Consider the following 18,979-nt stretch of genomic DNA (forward strand, 5'->3'; position numbering starts at 1 on the left):
GATAGATTTTTACGCCGCCAGTGTAGAGAATTGATATTTTCCGAGTCATCGGGTACTCCTAGGAAACAGCATAGTAATTGGACATAGTTTTTGCCCTGGGAGTCTCCACTATTCGACCCTCTCCCCGCCAAAGAAAGCCGAAGAGTGTTCACGGACCACGGCTGTCTGCGGTTTGGTCATTCCAGGTCTGGAACTTTGGACTGTTAGATAGGCAGCGTAGTCCTGTTCGTTAAAAGTGAGAAAATGTGTGGTGTTTCATTTGAACGAGTATTTCGTAATATGAAAGCATTGCTTTTAATCGCGCCATTCCTATTGACGTCATTGTATGTTCATTTCAGTTGGGAAAACCACTAAGACAGTCTTTCTGAGGATGTAAAAAGGCATTATAATGAAAACATCCCAACCTGATTGTGACTGATGGTATGAAATTGGGTCTACCATTACAGCGAAAATTCCCTCAGTCTTCATATGAGAAAAGATGTTTGGTGACCTCCCGTCACATTTCTAGGGTAGCGTTAAGAGCTATACAATTTAAGACAATCTTGCTCACAACGTGTACACTACCTAACCTAGAATTCTGTAGGCCTATACAATATAGAATTCCATAGCGAAGCGCGGGTACATCAGCTAGTAAAATATAAAATTAACTTAAAAAAGAATAAAATTTAATTAAATAACTTTGCAGGTGAAAATAAATACAGTCAGCACAAAAATTAGGGAAACAAATATTTGACATGCTGTAAAAGTTTAAGTCATGGAGCATGAAATGTGTACAGGTTTATACGAATTGCTACACACCACAGTAACACATTCATGGTGATTTAATTGTGTAAAGGTTACCCTATTTAACATAAACATGCTTCCAGTCCCATCGGGTCTCAATAGAAAGTAGTCTGCAGTATATGAACCACTCTCTCCACACTATTGGTGATGTTAATATGCATTATTCAAGTATGAGACAGTCAGTATGAGGCATCTAAGCAAAGCGAACGTGTCCCGAGCTGTTGCCCTACGTCAAGAAGGCAGAACAATGCGGTATGTGGTTAATGACCTCAGAGTGTCTCCATCTGTTGTGCACAGGCTCTGGCATCGTTATGCAGAGACAGGAGGGTATGTTAGATGCCGTGGACAAGGTCACAAACGGAAACGATTATCAGCACGATGCCGAACCTCCAGCAGTGCCAGAAAACTGTGAAGTGACCTTACAAGAGCCTCTGGCGTTTAGCTGTGTATTCAGACCATACACAATCGATTTAGAGAGGGTAACATATGCTCTAGAAAACCTGCTTGTGTAACCCCCCTCACTAGGGAACACCGCAGAGCTCGTCTTGCATTTGCAGAGAACATCGTCACTGGCAATTGGCAACTGAGACACTGGTGTCAGGTAATGTTTACAGATGAGTCCAGGTTTACCTTAAATGGACTGGATGGCCGTCAACGCATGTGGAGACGACGAGGACAATGATTCGTTGAAGGTCTTATGCAGGAAGTGGACAGACATGGTGGTGTATCGGTCATGGTGTGGGGAGGAGTCATGATTGATAATCGTACAGATCTTGTGGTGGTACCTGGCCGTCTGAATGCTGCGGTGTACACCAGGGACATCATGAAAGATGATATTGCTCGTACTACTCTTGGTGTAGGGCCTGGTTTTTTGCTGATGCATAACAATGCCACAGCCCATACTGCACGAGACACCAGAGATCATCTCCAGCGATTGCACAGCTCTGTGATGGAGTGGCCTGTATGGAGCCCCGACCTAAATCCACTGGAGAACTTACGGGATATATTGCAGAGACGGATTCGGCAGCACAAAAATGCTCCACAAAGATTACATGACCTCAGTAAAGTGCTTATTTTGTTATGAAGTAGATCAAAAGCCAGTGGTAGAGGTGAGAACCAGTTATCAGCTGTTACGTTCTGGTTACTCCCTTGAACTGGCTCCACTAAACGTTTAACAACTGAATCAGGTTTGTTGCGTACATGAAATGGACAATCTGGTTGTTTCCCACAATTCACTTCTAGGTTATGTGTGTACATGTTTTTGGAATCAACCAGGGCATATTATTTAATTCCAATCTTTGCAGGCTTGGATGGCACGAATTGCCTAATGGGACCCCATCCTTGAAAAGATGTTAGTTGTTCACGGATCTTGAGAAATGCTCTTGCTGCCATGGATTTTTACAGTTCTCCACAAAAGGCAGTTAGCAACTCCCTAATCAGGGCAAGCTTGTCTGTTTCCTTACGAACTTGCCTGTCGTGAATGTCATCAAAGTGGAGACACCTCATTAGTAACCTGCACCTATTTATGTCCATAGTAACGTGTATTGCTTTTACCCCTATTCCGTATTTAGTGTCCCGGAAATCGGAGACATTTCCTCTGCCTGATTTTGAAACACCCGCCAAATAGGGTATTCCAAGTAATGCTCTAGTTTTTCAGTGATCAGTGGGATGTGCATCCCACTCCCTTGCAAATGAATACCTTACTTTTAAAATGCATAAAGTTGTACTTCTTTTCATTTGTGTAACGATGCTGTTATCAATCATAAATTGGAAAGACTCTATCTCTGAAGAAGCTTGTGTGGAAAAGGCAGCCAACCCTGGGATATTGATTTTTGGAATTATATTATGTTCTCTAGTCCTAGAAATGGCAGAAAATTTTTCTCCATTTTGTTCCACCCTTTCCAATGAAGAATTCTTGTTGCTCACCCTCAAGTTCGCTTTCACTTTGACTTTCACTGTTAGTATACTGCTCAGTGATTCGATCTTCAATGACTGTTTCTACGTAATCTTCCTCTATTTTATCTTCATGACCTAACACCATCATCATCATTGCTTTCTAATAACAGTTCATTTAGCCACCTTACATTCTCTGAATTACTTGCCATTGTCAGACTGTATCATAGCATGAACTAGTAGCAAGACACAATATAGTTACGTGATGGAAAATGGTTTTTTAATGAAAAGTCAAATTAGCGTGGCCCTACAATACAGAGTTACCAATGCACATGTGGAACACAGTGGTACTGCAGTACACTTTGGGATTGTTTAGAAAGGCACAGAGTTACTAAACAAAGCATGAGGTCAACTGAAAATGTGCAAGGGTATGTGACAGGAAGGTACATGGAGCTTTAAGATCACCAGTGGTGCCAGGTCGTAGCAACTCACAAATTAAATATAGTGGATCACTATTGTGCTCAGTGCACGTACTGGAGAGTTAAAGAGAAAATACATGTGACGAAAAGTATACTGTTACAACAAAATATGAAACAGACCAATTTACAATAAGTTATTCAAAGCTGAAAAGGGTTTACAAATAATAAAACATAGAAAAATCAAAATTAGTTAGCAGAGAAGGGCAAATCAACCAGCATTAACTCCTGTCATAAAGTTTGTGAAAAGGTATTAAACAAAATTTGCACCTAGAAGGAACAAAATCCACGCTCTGAAAATTGCTTTACCAAGATTGGAATGGGAAGCTAGAGTAAATAAAAATAAAGTAAATAAAATATTCATGTCCTGATAAACAAGTCTCATTAACCACATATTCAGCACTTTAAAACGGTAAACTTACTACAGTATTTCAATCTGCTCCTGAGTGAGTTTTGTAGTTGGCAATAGCCTTCCACCTGTCCTCCCACTCAGACAAGAGGTAAACTTGTTCTGCCTCAAACAGAGAAGGAGAGTGGTCACTGTACACACACCATGGAGCAAAAGTTAAATGACTCAAGATGAAGGAAAATGAGAGGTAATATCAGAGTAAATATTGGACTTGATAAGAATTTGTGTTACGAAACAACATACAGTATCAATGGAATCAGGGTCATTAATTTTGAAGTGATAGTGCAAGGGATTTGTTCCCCTTTTCTGCTGGTACATATAAATGAAAACTTGCAGTTACAGGAAAATGCATAAAAGTAAACAAACAAGGGAGTCAACATAATATTTATTCAGTGAATATTGAATCACATATCATTTATAAGTATCTTCAATACTATATACCAATGTGTAGACATTAGAGTTTACTTGGTCTATTCATTCATTTCTGTTTTCCCACTAGGATTGTTCTTCTCCAAGATTCTCGAGATTTTGGATTGTATGGTCTGAAACAGTAATGACCTTCTGGTAGGAAGGTCCTTTTCCCACATGGGGTCGTTAGTGCTGTTGCATGTTAAGGAATCTGAATTACATTCTAAACATAAATGGAATATAATGACAAAAATTATAAGAGTGAGAATTGAGAATTGAACAGAACACTTACCACACATTTTCACACATTTGTCATTGAATTCTGAGAAGTAAATTTGTGAAGGTAATACAGATGGTATGTTGGATATTTGTTCTCCTATCCACATACTGTAGCTTTTGGTCTGTCTAATGACTAGGCAGATTTTATGGATATTATAATTAATGATACTTACATATTTTGATTTCCTCATTTGTTGCCATTTGCAGAAGGTTGGAGATCATCTGTAAACTACTGTATAGATGCAAATAATCTGTGCTGTCTAATAATCTATGCACCTTAATTGTAGGAGAGAATTTAAAGAAAAGCTAGGAAATTGGCTTTATTTTATGTTTTATTACAGGAAATTAATCCTGCATATTAAGAAAATTCTAAAACTGAAAAAATATAAATTTGTTTTGAGAAACACATCATATTCTTCATATGCAGACAGCCCACTCTATCAGAATTGTCATGCGGTTTGCTTATCTTCCCCTTATATGTGTAATTGGCTCGTTTCACCTATGTGTTGTTGTAATGAGCATGCTGTCTGATATTTAGGTGTAGAGGAACCTGTTGTGTGAAATGCCCAGTGATTTCTATTTTTTTTTGAAGGCCCTTTTTTTTTTTTTTTTTTTTTTTCACCAGTTGTAAGTACAACTTGCTCTGACATTGTACTTTCTTCCTGCTGTGTAATTTCCAATTTTCTCTGCATCTTCAATAACCCTAAGCTTTTCTTTGGCCTTGAACATGTGATTACAAGAACTTGTAACCATACTAAATATGTGGCTCACATTTCACTTCTAATGTGCTATTGATGTCTCACAGACCAAGACTAGATAATGCTATAGCATAACCATTGTTTGAGGTGAAGCAGTACCAACCTTATTTCAAATAATGCGCACAACCAAGTTTTTCTTCGCTGAAATCCAGAAAATTAAGCACTGAGCATTCAAATATATATATGGTATTAAAGTTAGCATAGGACCAGTGGAGCATTACAGTGTCTTTGTTGAGATGGACAATGTATTCTCATGGCATCTTAGTTTCTAATTTATTACCATGTATTATTAAGCTACTGTCCGACTCGTTGGCTGAACGTTCAGCGTACTGGCCTTCGGTTCAAAGGGTCCTAGGTTTGATTCCGGGCCGGGTCGGGGATTTTAACCTTACTTGGTTAATTCCAAAGGCACGGGGGCTGGGTGTGTGTGTTTTCTTCATCATCATTTCATCCTCATCATGACATGCAGGTCACCTACGGACGTCAAATAGAAAGACCTGCACCTGGCGAGCCGAACCCGTCCTGGGATATCCCGGCACTAAAAGCCATACAACATTTCATTTCATTAAGCTACTTAAACAGAATGTAATTATTTATTTTCTTTACTGTTCTTACTCTATGAGGTGTGAGCATCTGTGAATGAACATGATTTTATGGTTATTTGTTTGCAGCATTTTAATGTTGAAAGTCTATGCTTGTTAGCATAGGTACTGTGGCTGGCATCAACAATTCATTCTTCTCTCAATGCTGAAATACAAAATATCAGCTCTCATGCCAAAATTTTAGCACTGTACCACTGTAATTCATTTTTGAGAACTAGATTGCTATTGTGTCTGCTCAGCAGTAAAGAATTATCGTCTCTGTCCTTTACCCGAAGGTCACAGGTTTGATGGCCTGTTCATCCAAGGATTTTTATTCTTGTCTGAAGGCTGTATCAGTTTCCACTCAGCCTCATGATGAGGAAGTGTATGATATAAGAAACAAATAACCCAGCTAATGACACCAAGCAACATGGCGATGAAGCGTACTGCTGAGGCCAGTGAGGAAGATAGACTGTGGTATGTGTACTCATAAACCAGCTTGCTCTAGAGGGTTTGGTGATGGAAGCAGGCTACTGTAAATGTTGTTACAAAATTAGTAAAGAATTATTTCATGTTCTGTGTTTAAACTAACAATATGTAAGTGCGATGTCATATTTCACTGGATCACTTTGGATGATGTGCATCAATAATATGTGGATGGATTATTCATCAGAGGAGAGTAGCGTAAACTGCTAAATGATGCAGCTGCAAAACTATTTTTTTTTTCTGCAGATATCTTGAGGCAATATGTTATGTATAATTTTTAAAGCTTAGATATGCTTCATTCCTGTAATGTCATAAGGTACTGTTCACAATATGATATTGTAAAGGAGACAGATTTGTCTTTTCTGTCCAGCTCCATGTTTGAGTGGTCAGCACTTTGGTCTTTGATCCTTGGGACCTCAGATTTGATTCCCGGTCCGGTCGAGAGATTTTATTCTTTAAATGGTTAATTCCATTGGCTCAGGGATTTAGTATTTGTGGAAGTCTCTAGAATTCTTATAACTCTCACACCACACATTAATATCCTATCCTATCCTATCCTATCCTATCCTATCCTATCCTATCCTATACTATCCTATCCTATCCTATCCTATCCTATCCTATCCTCCACCATACCATAGTAACGTGCGGTTTCCCATACATGGTAGATGCTGCCAAACCTCAACACAGGGTCTGCCTTAAAGTGCTACACCAGGATAGTGATAGCAATAGCAACATGGAATTATTACTGTTGGTCTTTTCTCTACCTGCCTGTGCTGATAATCATAATTATTTATTTATTTATTTCATGCCTTCATAAATAAATAAATAATTATGATTATCAGCACAGGCAGGTAGAGAAAAGACCAATAGTAATAATTCCATGTTGCTAATGATAATAATCAGCAACCATCTTTATTGAAACTAAACCAAACCACATGGCACAAGAGCCCTGAAGGGCAATGGCCCACCAAGCATCTGCTACTCAGCCTGAAGGCCTACATATTATGAGGTGTCATGTGGTCAGCACAAGCAATCCTTTCGGACGTTATTCCTGGCTTTCTAGACCGGGGTTGCAATTTCACCATCAGATAGCTCCTCAATTATTATCACATAGGCTGATTGGACCTTGAACCATCCCTCAGATCCAGGTAAAAATTCCTGACATGGGCAGGTATTGAACCTGGGTCCTTTGGGTAAGAGGCAGGAACGTTACCCCTACACCATGGACCAGCAACCATCTTTATTAACTGATAAAAATTGCTGTAAACTTGGGCTTTACCATATCCTAATAGTGCTTCCTAATTTGCAGAACCAGTCATATGCATAAAATAATCCAATGAATCATTCATAATTCAAGAAAATGTTACTGCAGTTAAGGCGGAGTCAAAGCAATTGGCTTGAATAATTCCACAGACTCAGAATACTTTATAAACTGCTTTTCTGGGCACATTTTCACATTATTTGAGGTCAACACGTAATGCAAGATGTCTTCCTTTTATACATGATAATAATTTGAGAATAGTCATTGAACTTTATTCAAGGAAGTTAAAATGACATTAGAGTTGAGTATGATTAGTATTCAAAATAAACTTTCAACGTATCGGGTCATATTCAGTACATATAATACTGTGGCACATTGGCTGCCATGCTGATTCCAAGGTAGAAGGAGTGAGATGGTCTGGCCCTGCCTGAAGAACCATCGACATCACTACTCGGGTATTGGCTACATTCGGTGGCTTCATTCGTACCGTAAGTAGTGCATGATTGTGAGTTCTGTTTTTTAGATGCATACTTTATGACAAGGAGCCAAAGAATAAAATGGATTCTGTTGTGGGCAGATTTAAAGGAATCATGGAATCAGTACTCTTATTTGCACAGGTAAGGAAATGTATGAGTATAAAATTGTAAAATTTTATTTGTGAGAATGAAAAGAGCCAAAGCTCAATAATGGAATTCCCTGATTCAGGAGAATATCAAACAGAGCACCTTACTACCACATGTCAGTGCTAATATCATTGGAACACTGATAGAGCCCAATGCATCTGTAGAAGCAGCTCATCCTACTGAAGTAAATGATTATTTAAAATACACTGAGCAGGCCCAATTGGATTGCTTCCCATATGATCAGTCAAAGGTATGTCTCTGCTAATCATACTATGGTACGTCGTTTCTATCCAGTTGAATTCATCAGATTTTCCATAGGCCTAAAATTGTTACTTTGTACTTAACATCTCTTCAACATGTACTAAATGTACGTAACACGACCTAATAGGTTGAAAGTCAGTTTCGATTACAATGCGGTCGTGAAAATTCAATATTCATTAGTATTTTTTATCTCTGTTAAAAATAATGAAACTTGTATTTTTTTGTTTTTTGAAAAACCACTTGGGTGTAGGGTTAAAAGTGATTGAAAATGGGGTTGAATTCCTTTAATTAGGATACCGACATCTCAAAAACTTAAGATGTTACAGACGTGAAATTTGGCATTTGCAATCTCCTTTAAAAATAAATACTTTTTTTTTTTTTTGGAAATCCACTTAAAAGGGAGGGGGTATTGAAAAATTATTGGAATTATTTGTATGCAGATACCATTATCTCAAAACCGAAATATTTTGCAGACATGAAAATTGGTATTTGGAATCTGCTTTAAAAGTAAAGAAACACATATTCTCAGAAAATCCAATGAAGTGGGGGTGGAGGTGAAAAAATTGAAAAATTAATTGAATTAATTGTATGAGGATACTTACATCTAATAAAAATTAAAGTTATTACAGACGTGAAAATTGGTGTTTGAATCTTCTTTAAAAACAAGAAAAATGCGTTTTTGGAGGGAAATCATCTTGGGGACGGGGGTGGAAAGGAGTTGAATTCCTTTTATGAGGACACATATCTCAAAAACTGAAGATGTTAGAGTCATGATAATTGGTATTTAGATGATCCTTTATTATTAAAGAAACAAGTATTTTTGTCGGAAAGTTCACTTAAGATGGAGGGGGGAGAGTTTAAAATGAAGTGCAAAAAAAGGGAATTCTTTTTATGGGGATGCTTATATCTCAGAACTGAAGGTAAAAGACGTGAGAATTGGTACTTGGAATCTCCTTTAAACGTAAAGAAACACACCTTCTTTTTTGCGGTGGAGGGGGGGGGGGTTAAATCAATTTAACGGCGCTGGGGTGAAAAAGGAGTTGAAACCAATTAATTTTACTGTTCATAATGTCCTTATTCTGATCATAAACTGATCATTTTTAGTCTTTCCTGGGTTCATTTTCAAGAGCCATCTTATCCTTTGGAGAACATGAAGTTAGATTCCAGTAGATTCTCCTGGCATATAAATAAAAATTTAAACACATTCAAAGTAAATGATAGGAATGATATTGGCCATGTAATTGTTCACCTCTATAACAAGGTCAATAATGCACTGAAGTATATCATTCGTATCGCCAGAAATCCTGCGCACTTTCCTACGCGCGACGATGGTGCTGGTCACATTGTCAGCAATGACAATTGCAGTAGATGTAATTTACCACCATTAGCAGTCTTACATCTTGCTGTGGGGTCCAGAACATCAATAATAATAATAATAATAATAATAATAATAATAATAATAATAATAATAATAATAATAATAATAGTGATGATAATAATAATAATAATGTTCTGGACCGTCGTCAAAATATGCGGACCGCACTGGAAATGGGTCCTGGCCGGGTAATGACTACGATTGCAGTCCAGGCGCGGGTTCAGTACAGCCAAGGCACCCAAGACGACACCACGCTGGATCTCCTCAAGGATTTGATCCATATTAAAAATGCTTATAGAAAAACATGGCAAAGATTTAGGGACCCAACTGACCGAGTGGAATACCTGGACCTAGCTGGGAAGTACGAAATTGATTGCTGGAAAGAAAGATTTAATAAATGGGAGGAACTTTGCCCTAATCTCTCAGAAAACGAGTCAGATCATGAAAATTGGCGGATTCTCTCAGAAAAGAGTCAGATCACATATTTCGGCGGATTATAGATAAAACGTTAAGCATTCAATTATATATTTCATTATAATACCATAGCGAAGCACGGGTATCTTGCTAGTTCTTAAATAAACATAAAAAATGAAAATAAATGGAAAGCAAGCTGTTATTAAGTACCTTGATTTATCATAAGTGTAAATGATGAATGTCCAAAAATATATTTCTGAGGTGAAATATTGTATGTGCTGTACCCCCTATACCACTACACAAAAACATTCACAATGACAATGTACATGTAAAGACTAACTGAAAATGTTATAAAAAGTAAGGTTCTTCAGAACTGGTGATTCGAGTTGCCTTAAAGGTAGAAAAATGTGAGCTTCAGCGTCTTCTTTCTGCTCTCCTGTAAAGTTAGTGACATGGCACTTATGATAAGTTTACCTCTGACATTCCGAATTGAGTCAGGAGGAACTTAAGTGTGAAATTAACTTTTAATTAAGTGGACTTAACAGGGAACAGCTAAAGTTAGAACAGGAAGTGTGCTCTCTCGAAATAAAGTTGAGAAGTGACATCATGGAGAATGTTAGCGAACTGGTTGGGAAGCAGTTTGAAGCAATACGCCAGGTTCGAAACATGAGAGAGGAAGTGAGTGCCCTGCACGGAAAGACAATGGCCATGGCGACTTGAACACAGCCCACCAGCAGTGAATGGTGGAGAACTCAGCGTACTAATGAACTGCCATGGGAATTCACCTTCGAGGTCGAGTGACTAGACCACGTGATTGTACGAGCCACCTCAGAATCACATCTGGCATGAGGCAGCATCGATGGGCTTTGCAATGCCAAAATCCATCAAGTGTTGATGCTTAGCAGGTTGCATAATCTCAAGGGGACTCTGATGATGGCCCTAAGGATGAAGGCAGTAATGGTGACAGCCTGGATGGAGGGACCCCCACAAGGAGACAGCATTCTTGTAGAGCCCGAACCAACAGCAGAGTCTGCTGAGCCAGGATGCTTGTGCCAACATAAAGCTGCGTGCCGGTACAAATACCAAATTTGACACCACAAGATCAGAGTATACTGAGCTGGATGGAGCTTGGGATGTGCGAGCCTGTCATGTGTGTCGTGACAGTGGATGACGAAGATACACAGGGACTCAGAAGCAAAGGAAGGTGCAGATGAGAGAGAAGTCACAGATGTTCCAGTTGTCATGCGAGGGCCTATGAATTTTCATCACCAGAATCAAAGATGACGTCCACAAGACAGAGACAGAGTGGAAAACCACCTCTAAAAGATTATGCATACACAATCGAATTGTCTGGTGCCATATCGTGGAGCAGCTTGGAACAAGCTGCCTTGAGGAGAAGGCAATGTGGCAGGTTGTCTCCCATGCTGATTCCAAGGTGGGAGGAGTGAGATAGTCTGGCAGTGCCTGAAGAGCCATTGAAATCGCTACTTAGGTATTGGACAAAGCAAGGAATACAAGGCCAGCCCTTCTCTAACATCTCCCTGTTATCTCCTGTCAGCCTCTGGACATTACTGGATACATTGAGACAACTGAAGATCACGAATGTTCTGGGTGTATCCAGCTTCTGGATTGTTTGTGACTGCTAGAGCATCCCTATATAAAGCAGACCGGAAGAGCTCAGTCTGAAGTTCTATTCAGTTTGTTGAGGGCTCAGTGGCTGAGTAGAGCGTGAGTACTGCTGTGGAATACTGAGCGGAGTACTGTATGTGTACTGCCATGAGAACCGTACAGTCTGAGAGAGAGTGTGTGTGCTCAGAAGTGAGTGAATTCAGTAGAGCGAGTGCTGTAATGAGTCAAGTTGAGTCGGCAGACTGTTCGTTTTGTGAAGTGTGCTTCTTGTTTTGTTCAATTTTGTTGTGTCATGGAGCTGAGTCTTGTCTTCTATGAAGTCAAGAGTGCCTTGAGTCATTGTGTCATGTCAGCACAGAGTCTATGAATATGAATATTTATATTCATTACAAATATTTACGAAGTCCTCACAGACAAGTCAAAAACAATGTTTAAATTTTTTGTTATTTGTGATGTCTTTTTATATGTTTGTTAAACAACCTTTTTAATGTGTGCTAATTTGTTTTTTTAGATTACCTATTAGTTTATCAACACAGCTGAAGATGGCCCATTGATAAGGACTGAAACTAGTTCTGATTAAAAGATAATTTTAAAAAAATATTGTGATGGTTGGGAGGAACAATCCTTTCAATTTCTATTGTCGTTGTGAATCATCAACACAGAGATGAAACTAATAAATTACAACTGTTCGAGTGTTTGACCAATGGACAAGTGACAGTGACTTGTATGACACAGTGCAGGACGAGCATAATTGGAAACTGTGTAGTGTATAACTGGAACTAGTTACAGAGTGAACAATGGTGTGACAGTGATTGTGAGTACTGTGAACAGTGTACTACTGAGTCTGTGTAAGTGTGCCAGTAATTAGTAATGAATACATTTTAGTCATAGAATTAAACGCTATTAGTTGTTTTTTCATTTCCTACTCCTTATACGTTACCATACATATCAAAGAGATGTCAAGTATAGAACAAAAATGACCAAGTGGACACCAGTGGGATCCAACCCACAATCAATTTTGCATTGGATATTCTTATTGAGCTATAGTGGTATAGGTCATATTTGTTCTATTGGATAAAATGTAAGCTACATTTTCATTCATTATGCTTAGTATGTTATAAAATGGATTAAATATGAATAGTTTACCATACCTTGAATCATACAATAAATAAACTGTATATTCTATCATCTTACATACTATTGCACAAAATATTACATTAAGGTGTAATGTTTGTGGTTACACAGGCTTTTGATAGTATGGGTCTTGGTCATTTAGAAAAAATGTATTCATACTCAGCCTATCCCAACAAGCCTTCATGGTATAGTCAAGAGTTTGTCCAAGGGAAACTATACCTGCATTCATGCCTTGAGACAAGTATCTGAATGTATTGCACTAAGAAGAGGAATTTTTCAGGGATCTTCCCTTTCTCCGGTTCTTTTCAATCTATCAGTTGATTTCATCCCCCAATTCTTATCAGAGAACCATATTACTGACTCAATTGATTTTGAAATTTCACCTAATCTAGACAAATTATCAGTAATTGCCTTTGCAGATAACAAAGCAGTTGTTTGAAATTAGACGGATGCTGCAGAGGAGTTAGTCATGATGTCCATTTCTCTACTGCAGTAAATTGGTCTTGATCTGAAAGTGGCAAACTCATCTGTAATTAATATAACTCAAAGTCAGCTATTATAAAAGGACCTCTTCTTGAATCACCAATCTATATGTATGGTATATGAAATAACATGTCATGACTGACTGACTGACTGACTGACTGACTGACTGACTGACTGACTGACTGACTGACTGACTGACTGACTGACTGATCATCACTCAGCCAAAACTACTGGACATAAAGAAATAAAATTACAGTGTAGGTGCTCACTAAAAAGGATTTTTGGATATTCCAGTGCTAAGGGAGTAAAAAGGGGGGATAATTTTTAAAATGAGTATATCTAGATCTCAAAAACTGAACAGTTGTGAAAATTGTGAAAACTGATATTTAGAATCTCCTCTAGAAATAAAAAATACACATTTTTTTTGTTTTCAGAAAACTGCATTAAGGGGTGTGGAAAAAGGTGAAAAAGTGGTTGAATATCTTTTATGATTGACGAAACTTATATTTAAAAAATTGAAGATGTTACAGACATGAAAATTGGTAGGCCTGTTTGGAATCTCCTTTAAAAATAAAGAAACATGTATTTTTTTTGTTTTTGGAGAATCCACTCAAGGGGGATGAAGGGGTGTGAGAAAAGGGGGTGAATTAGAAAAATGAGTATATCTACAGTATATCTAAAAAACTTAAATGTTTCAGATATGAAAATTGGTATTTAGAATCTCCTATAAAAGTAAAGAAACATGCACAATTTGTTTTTAGAAAATACACTTAAGGGGAAGAGAAAAGGGGAAGAATTTTTAAAATGAGCATATGTACAGTATATCTCAAAAACTTAACATGTTACGTACGTGAAAACTGATATCTGGAATCTCCTTTAAAAATAAAGAATCCTGTATCTTTTGTTTTTGGAAAAACCTCTTAAGGGGGGATAAAAAGGACTGAAAAAGGGTTGAATTTTTTTATTAGGATATCGATATCTCAGAAACTGAATATGTTACACATGTGAAAATTGATATTTGGAATCTCCTTTAAAAATAAAGAAACACATATTTCTTTTTGTTTTCAGATAATCCACTTAAGAAAGTTTGTTCAATGGACTGAAGAAGGGGTTGAATTCTTTTTATCAGGATACTTATATCTCAAAAACTGAAAATGTTACAGTCGTGAAAATTGGTATTTGAAATCTCCTTTATAAATAAAGAAACATTACATTACTCCCCTCCAGTCAAACCTCCATTACATTAAAGGCCACTTAAGCAGGGGAGTGGGGGGGAAGAGGGAGTTGAATTCTTTTTGTGGGGATACTTATATCTCAAAATGTGAAGATGTTACTGTCGTGAAAATGGGTGTTTGGAATCTCCTTTATTAATAAAGAAACACGTACTTTTTGGTTGTCAGAAAATCCATTTGAGGGGAGAAGGTGAAAGAAAGTGGAAAAGATTGAATTATTTTTATAAGGATACTTAGCCTATATCTCAGAAATGGGAGGTTGCAGAAATGAAAATTGGCATTTTGAATCCCCTTTAAAAATAAAGGAACACATATTCTTTTGTTTTTTGAATATCCACTTAAGGGGGTGGGTAAAAAGAAGTGAAAAATAAGTTGAATTATTTTCATGAGGATACTTATATCTCAAAAACTGAAGACGTTACAGATGTGAAAACTGGTATTTGTAATCTCTTGTAGAAGTAAAGGAACGCAGAACAATACAACTCTAAGGAGGTTTGACTGGAGGGGAGTAGCTGACGACATCTGTATTGACTTCTCTCAAACTGTTTAATGTATGAGCTTGAAATTTCACATGATGGTTGTCCTACATGTCTTAGATTTTAAATAAAAAGTGGTCTTAAAACAATACACCCGTACAAGGTTTTGGCTGAGGGTGGTTCAGAGGTCCGATAACAAAAATATCATTCCTCTGGAATCGCTTGACATACGAGGTTGAATGGTTACTCCTCAATATCTTAGATTTTAAATAATAAGTTGTCTTTAAACAATTCACCTCTAAGGGGTTTGACTGGTGGGGGGGGGGTCCGATGACAAACATATTTATTTCTCTGAAACCATTTGACATCTGAGACTGAAATCTCACATGATTGTTGCTCCTTTATATCTTAGATTAAGAAGTGGTCTTGATACAATATCTTCTAAGGGGTTTTGACCAGAGTTTGGGACCTGGTGATAAAATACTATTTTCTCTGAAGCAGCTTGATGTACGAGGTTGAAACTTCATATGATGATTGCTCCTATATGCTTATATTTTAACTAAGAAGTGGTCTTAAAACAACACACCCTTAATGAATTTTAACTAGCGGGGGGGGGGGGGGATTCTGATGCCATAAATATTCATTTCTCTGAAATCGTTTGACATACGAGGTTAAAATTTCACATGATAGTTGCTCCTATAGTTTTAGATTTTAAATTATAACAGGTCTTAAAACAACACACACCTAAGGGATTTTGGCCGGGGGCGTGAAGACTTACGGACGTCATAGGTGTCAAACATGACATAATTCAAAATATTTCAGATATATAAGCATTGAGACCATCTAGATGTTGAAGTTATAAAACTAAGTCTTCACAACAGCCAAGGGACTCAACCAGATTTCCAATTTCTCTTCTTTATTGCCAAAAATATTAATTTGTAAAACTTTTTTTTTTTTTTTTTTGCTAGTTGCTTTACGTCGCATCGACACAGATTGGTCTTATGGCGACAAAATTTGTAAAACTTAGGGGTTTAACTGAAATAATTTTAAGCAAAGTACACAACTGGAGGAACATTTTTTGAGACTGTATACCATTAATTGTACCTAAATATTCTTGCACACGTTGAATGTCTAACTTTTCAGGATTTAAACCTCTCAAATTACTAATCAAATTCCACAAGCTTAATACATATACTAGGGCTATGTAATGAAAACCTACAACCTGTTTTCCATTCAATGAGCGGGTCAGGGATGGGATGAATGAAGCCCCCAACTTGCGGCGAGGATAGGAATTGTGCCGGCTGCCGAGGCCTGTCGCACTCCTCTGGGGCAATGATTAATGACTGACAAATGAAATGAAATGATAGTGGAGGGTGTTGCTGGAATGAAAGATGACAGAGAAAACCAGAGTACCCAGAGAAAAGCCTGTCCCACCTCCGCTTTGTCCAGCACAAATCTCATATGCAGTGACCGGGATTTGAACCACAGTATCCAGTGGTGAGAGGCCGGCGTGCTGCCGCCTGAGCCATAGAGGCTCTAGGGCTAAGTAATAATGGAGGTAATGGAGGTTACATCACGATTTTTATTAGAGGTCGGTGCTGCCCTCTATAAACATAAAATTCTGTTTTAGATTTTAAATAAACAATGCAATACACCCGTAAGGTTTTTTTTTACTGGGGGTGAGGAATGATGACAATAATATGCATTTATGTGAAATCATTTGAACTGTGAAGTTCAAATTTCATATGATATCCTAAATGTTAAATAACAGAAGGTTTCAAACAAATTTAATCCCTCAGGGAGTTAAATGGAGGTTAAGATCTGGAAACAAATAGATTCCTTCATTCTTCTGATACGGGTTAATATACAAAGACAAAATTCCAAATAACGGTATATCCTAGGTATGTAATAGGAAATATTTTAAACATTCCACCCTTAATGTGTTAGCTCTGAAAACGAAATTATTCATCCCTTCAATACTGTTTGATGTATAAAGATGTAATTTTACGAGAAGGTTCTACTTTTATGTCTTAGGTGTAAAATATCATATATGGTAGTTCAAAATATTTCTCGCCTAAGGGGTTTGGATAGTGGTTGGCTCTCAAAAACACTATATGCATTTTTCCACAACCGTTTCAGGCAGAAACTTTAAATTTTACTTGAAGGGTGGTATTCTATATCCTAGATGTTAATAAATATTTTAAAACATTCACCCCCTCAAACAGCATTCATTCCTCTACTACTGTTCGACATAGAAAATAAAAAAATTTCACAGGTTGGTCGCTTTACATCCTAGATATTAAATAAGATAGGGTTTAATATATCCCAATTCTTCTGTACAGGTTTCAAACTGAGTGTTAGAACAGAAAATAAATACCCATTCCCACAAAACCATTTGACATATGAATTGAGGGTGTATTTTACAGGCTCAGCCAACAGTGGACTTTCAGTTTAAAGCTGTAGCGAAGTACGGGTATTTTGCTAGTCTTGTATAAAGGCAAAGGGACCCAAAGATACCACTAAATATCTGCTAGTAATGTTTAAAGATAAAATCAGTTTTGACCCAGAAAGGATTATAATTTCACTTAATGACCACCTCAAAAACCTGACATCATCACCAATGCTGTGTCCGGATCAGAAATTGTTAACCAATATATATGGCCAGAACTAATATACCCTTTAGAGTTGGCACCATTGCTCCAGTTACCACCAGCTCTTTTTTTTTTTGAGGATATAGACAAGATTATTCAAAGTCCTGTTAAAGAGATGCTTTTCTTACCAGTTAACATCCCCAACAGTATGTTGTAATCAGGGAGAAAAGTCTGAGGAATAAATTTAATTTGCGCTGCATGGTAAGCCATCTTCCAGCACAGTGATGTCTACATGGCATTAATGGGAGCTGATAATGCACAAGTAAATGCAGTTAGGATGTTGGAAAATGAGTTAAAAACTTCCTATGATTGCCTTAACTTTCCTCCATCACATTGGAAATGACAAGGTCATCAGTGATCATATTCTGGGAAGGGCTACATAACCGCATGTTTAAAACTTGGAAGAGGTAAGGGGGTATCAATGTACAGTGTGGTACCCAAGGCTAATGAGTGGATATCTAACAAGAGTGAGTAATTTACTTTGGAGTGTGTGACGCATTTAAAGTTAAATGCAATGTTGCTGCAGTTCAAACCAACCCCAGTCTATCTTTAGTCGTATGCTATGCAGACATGGCTGCACAGAGACTGAAATCCTGGCTCATGTCTTGGGACAGTGTGACCGTGGAATGCTCATTTGGAACTCACATCAGCACACTGCAAGGTTAGAGATAGCTAACGCTTTGAGGAAGAAGGGCTGGACATTAGATGAGGAAATTTCCTGCCTTGCTGTAATTGGATCAACTAGAAGGAGTTACATGATAGCGTACTCTACTAATACACAGCGAGGTGTACTTGTGGACTCCACAATAAGATTTGAGTTGGGAAATGAACAAGATGCAGAGGTACACCACGAAAAGATGATTATTGAAGTCAGTTGACGTTTATGATCTAATACTGGGAGCTTGATGATGATGATGATAATGATACTTGTTGTTTAAAGGGGCCTAACATCGAAGGTCATTGGCCCCCTGGGAGCTTGAAGTGCCATATCAAGGTATTTTGAAGATTTTAGGAAGAAATTTGGTTTACCATCCTGTCTTAGAGATGAGATTGTAGTGATGGTGCTGAAGAAATATTGCCAAATCTTGAATCATCTCAATCCAAATACTTGAGCATGATTTGCTACTGTGTTATATAAAATTTTTGTTAGTGAGTATACCAAGTCCTATGGGACTACCTTTACTGGATGGCAGGTTTGTAAAATAAAACATTTAATGTCAATTGTCAATGGTAATTATTGATGATAATTCAGGAAATGAGATGAATCTGTTTACCTTATTATGCTAGTCTTTCACTGTAATAAGACTAGCAAAGTCATGGAATATATTTAAGTCTGATAACCAAGTGGTTATGTGGTTTGAATCCCA

General features: G+C 37.6%; 1 protein-coding gene across 1 annotated transcript in view; it reads right to left on the reverse strand.

Moving 5' to 3' along the window:
• Nucleotides 1-4,021: 4,021 nt before the first annotated feature.
• Nucleotides 4,022-18,979, reverse strand: part of LOC136862868 (plasma membrane ascorbate-dependent reductase CYBRD1) — a 118,450-nt gene continuing 103,492 nt past the window's right edge. The window contains exon 4 of the mRNA XM_067139133.2: nucleotides 4,022-4,161. Coding sequence (XP_066995234.1) covers nucleotides 4,040-4,161 — 122 coding nt within the window. The 3' untranslated portion in view covers nucleotides 4,022-4,039. The remainder of the gene's footprint in view (nucleotides 4,162-18,979) is intronic.

This window comes from Anabrus simplex, chromosome 2 (assembly GCF_040414725.1).
Source record: "Anabrus simplex isolate iqAnaSimp1 chromosome 2, ASM4041472v1, whole genome shotgun sequence".
Classification (NCBI taxonomy): domain Eukaryota; kingdom Metazoa; phylum Arthropoda; class Insecta; order Orthoptera; family Tettigoniidae; genus Anabrus; species Anabrus simplex.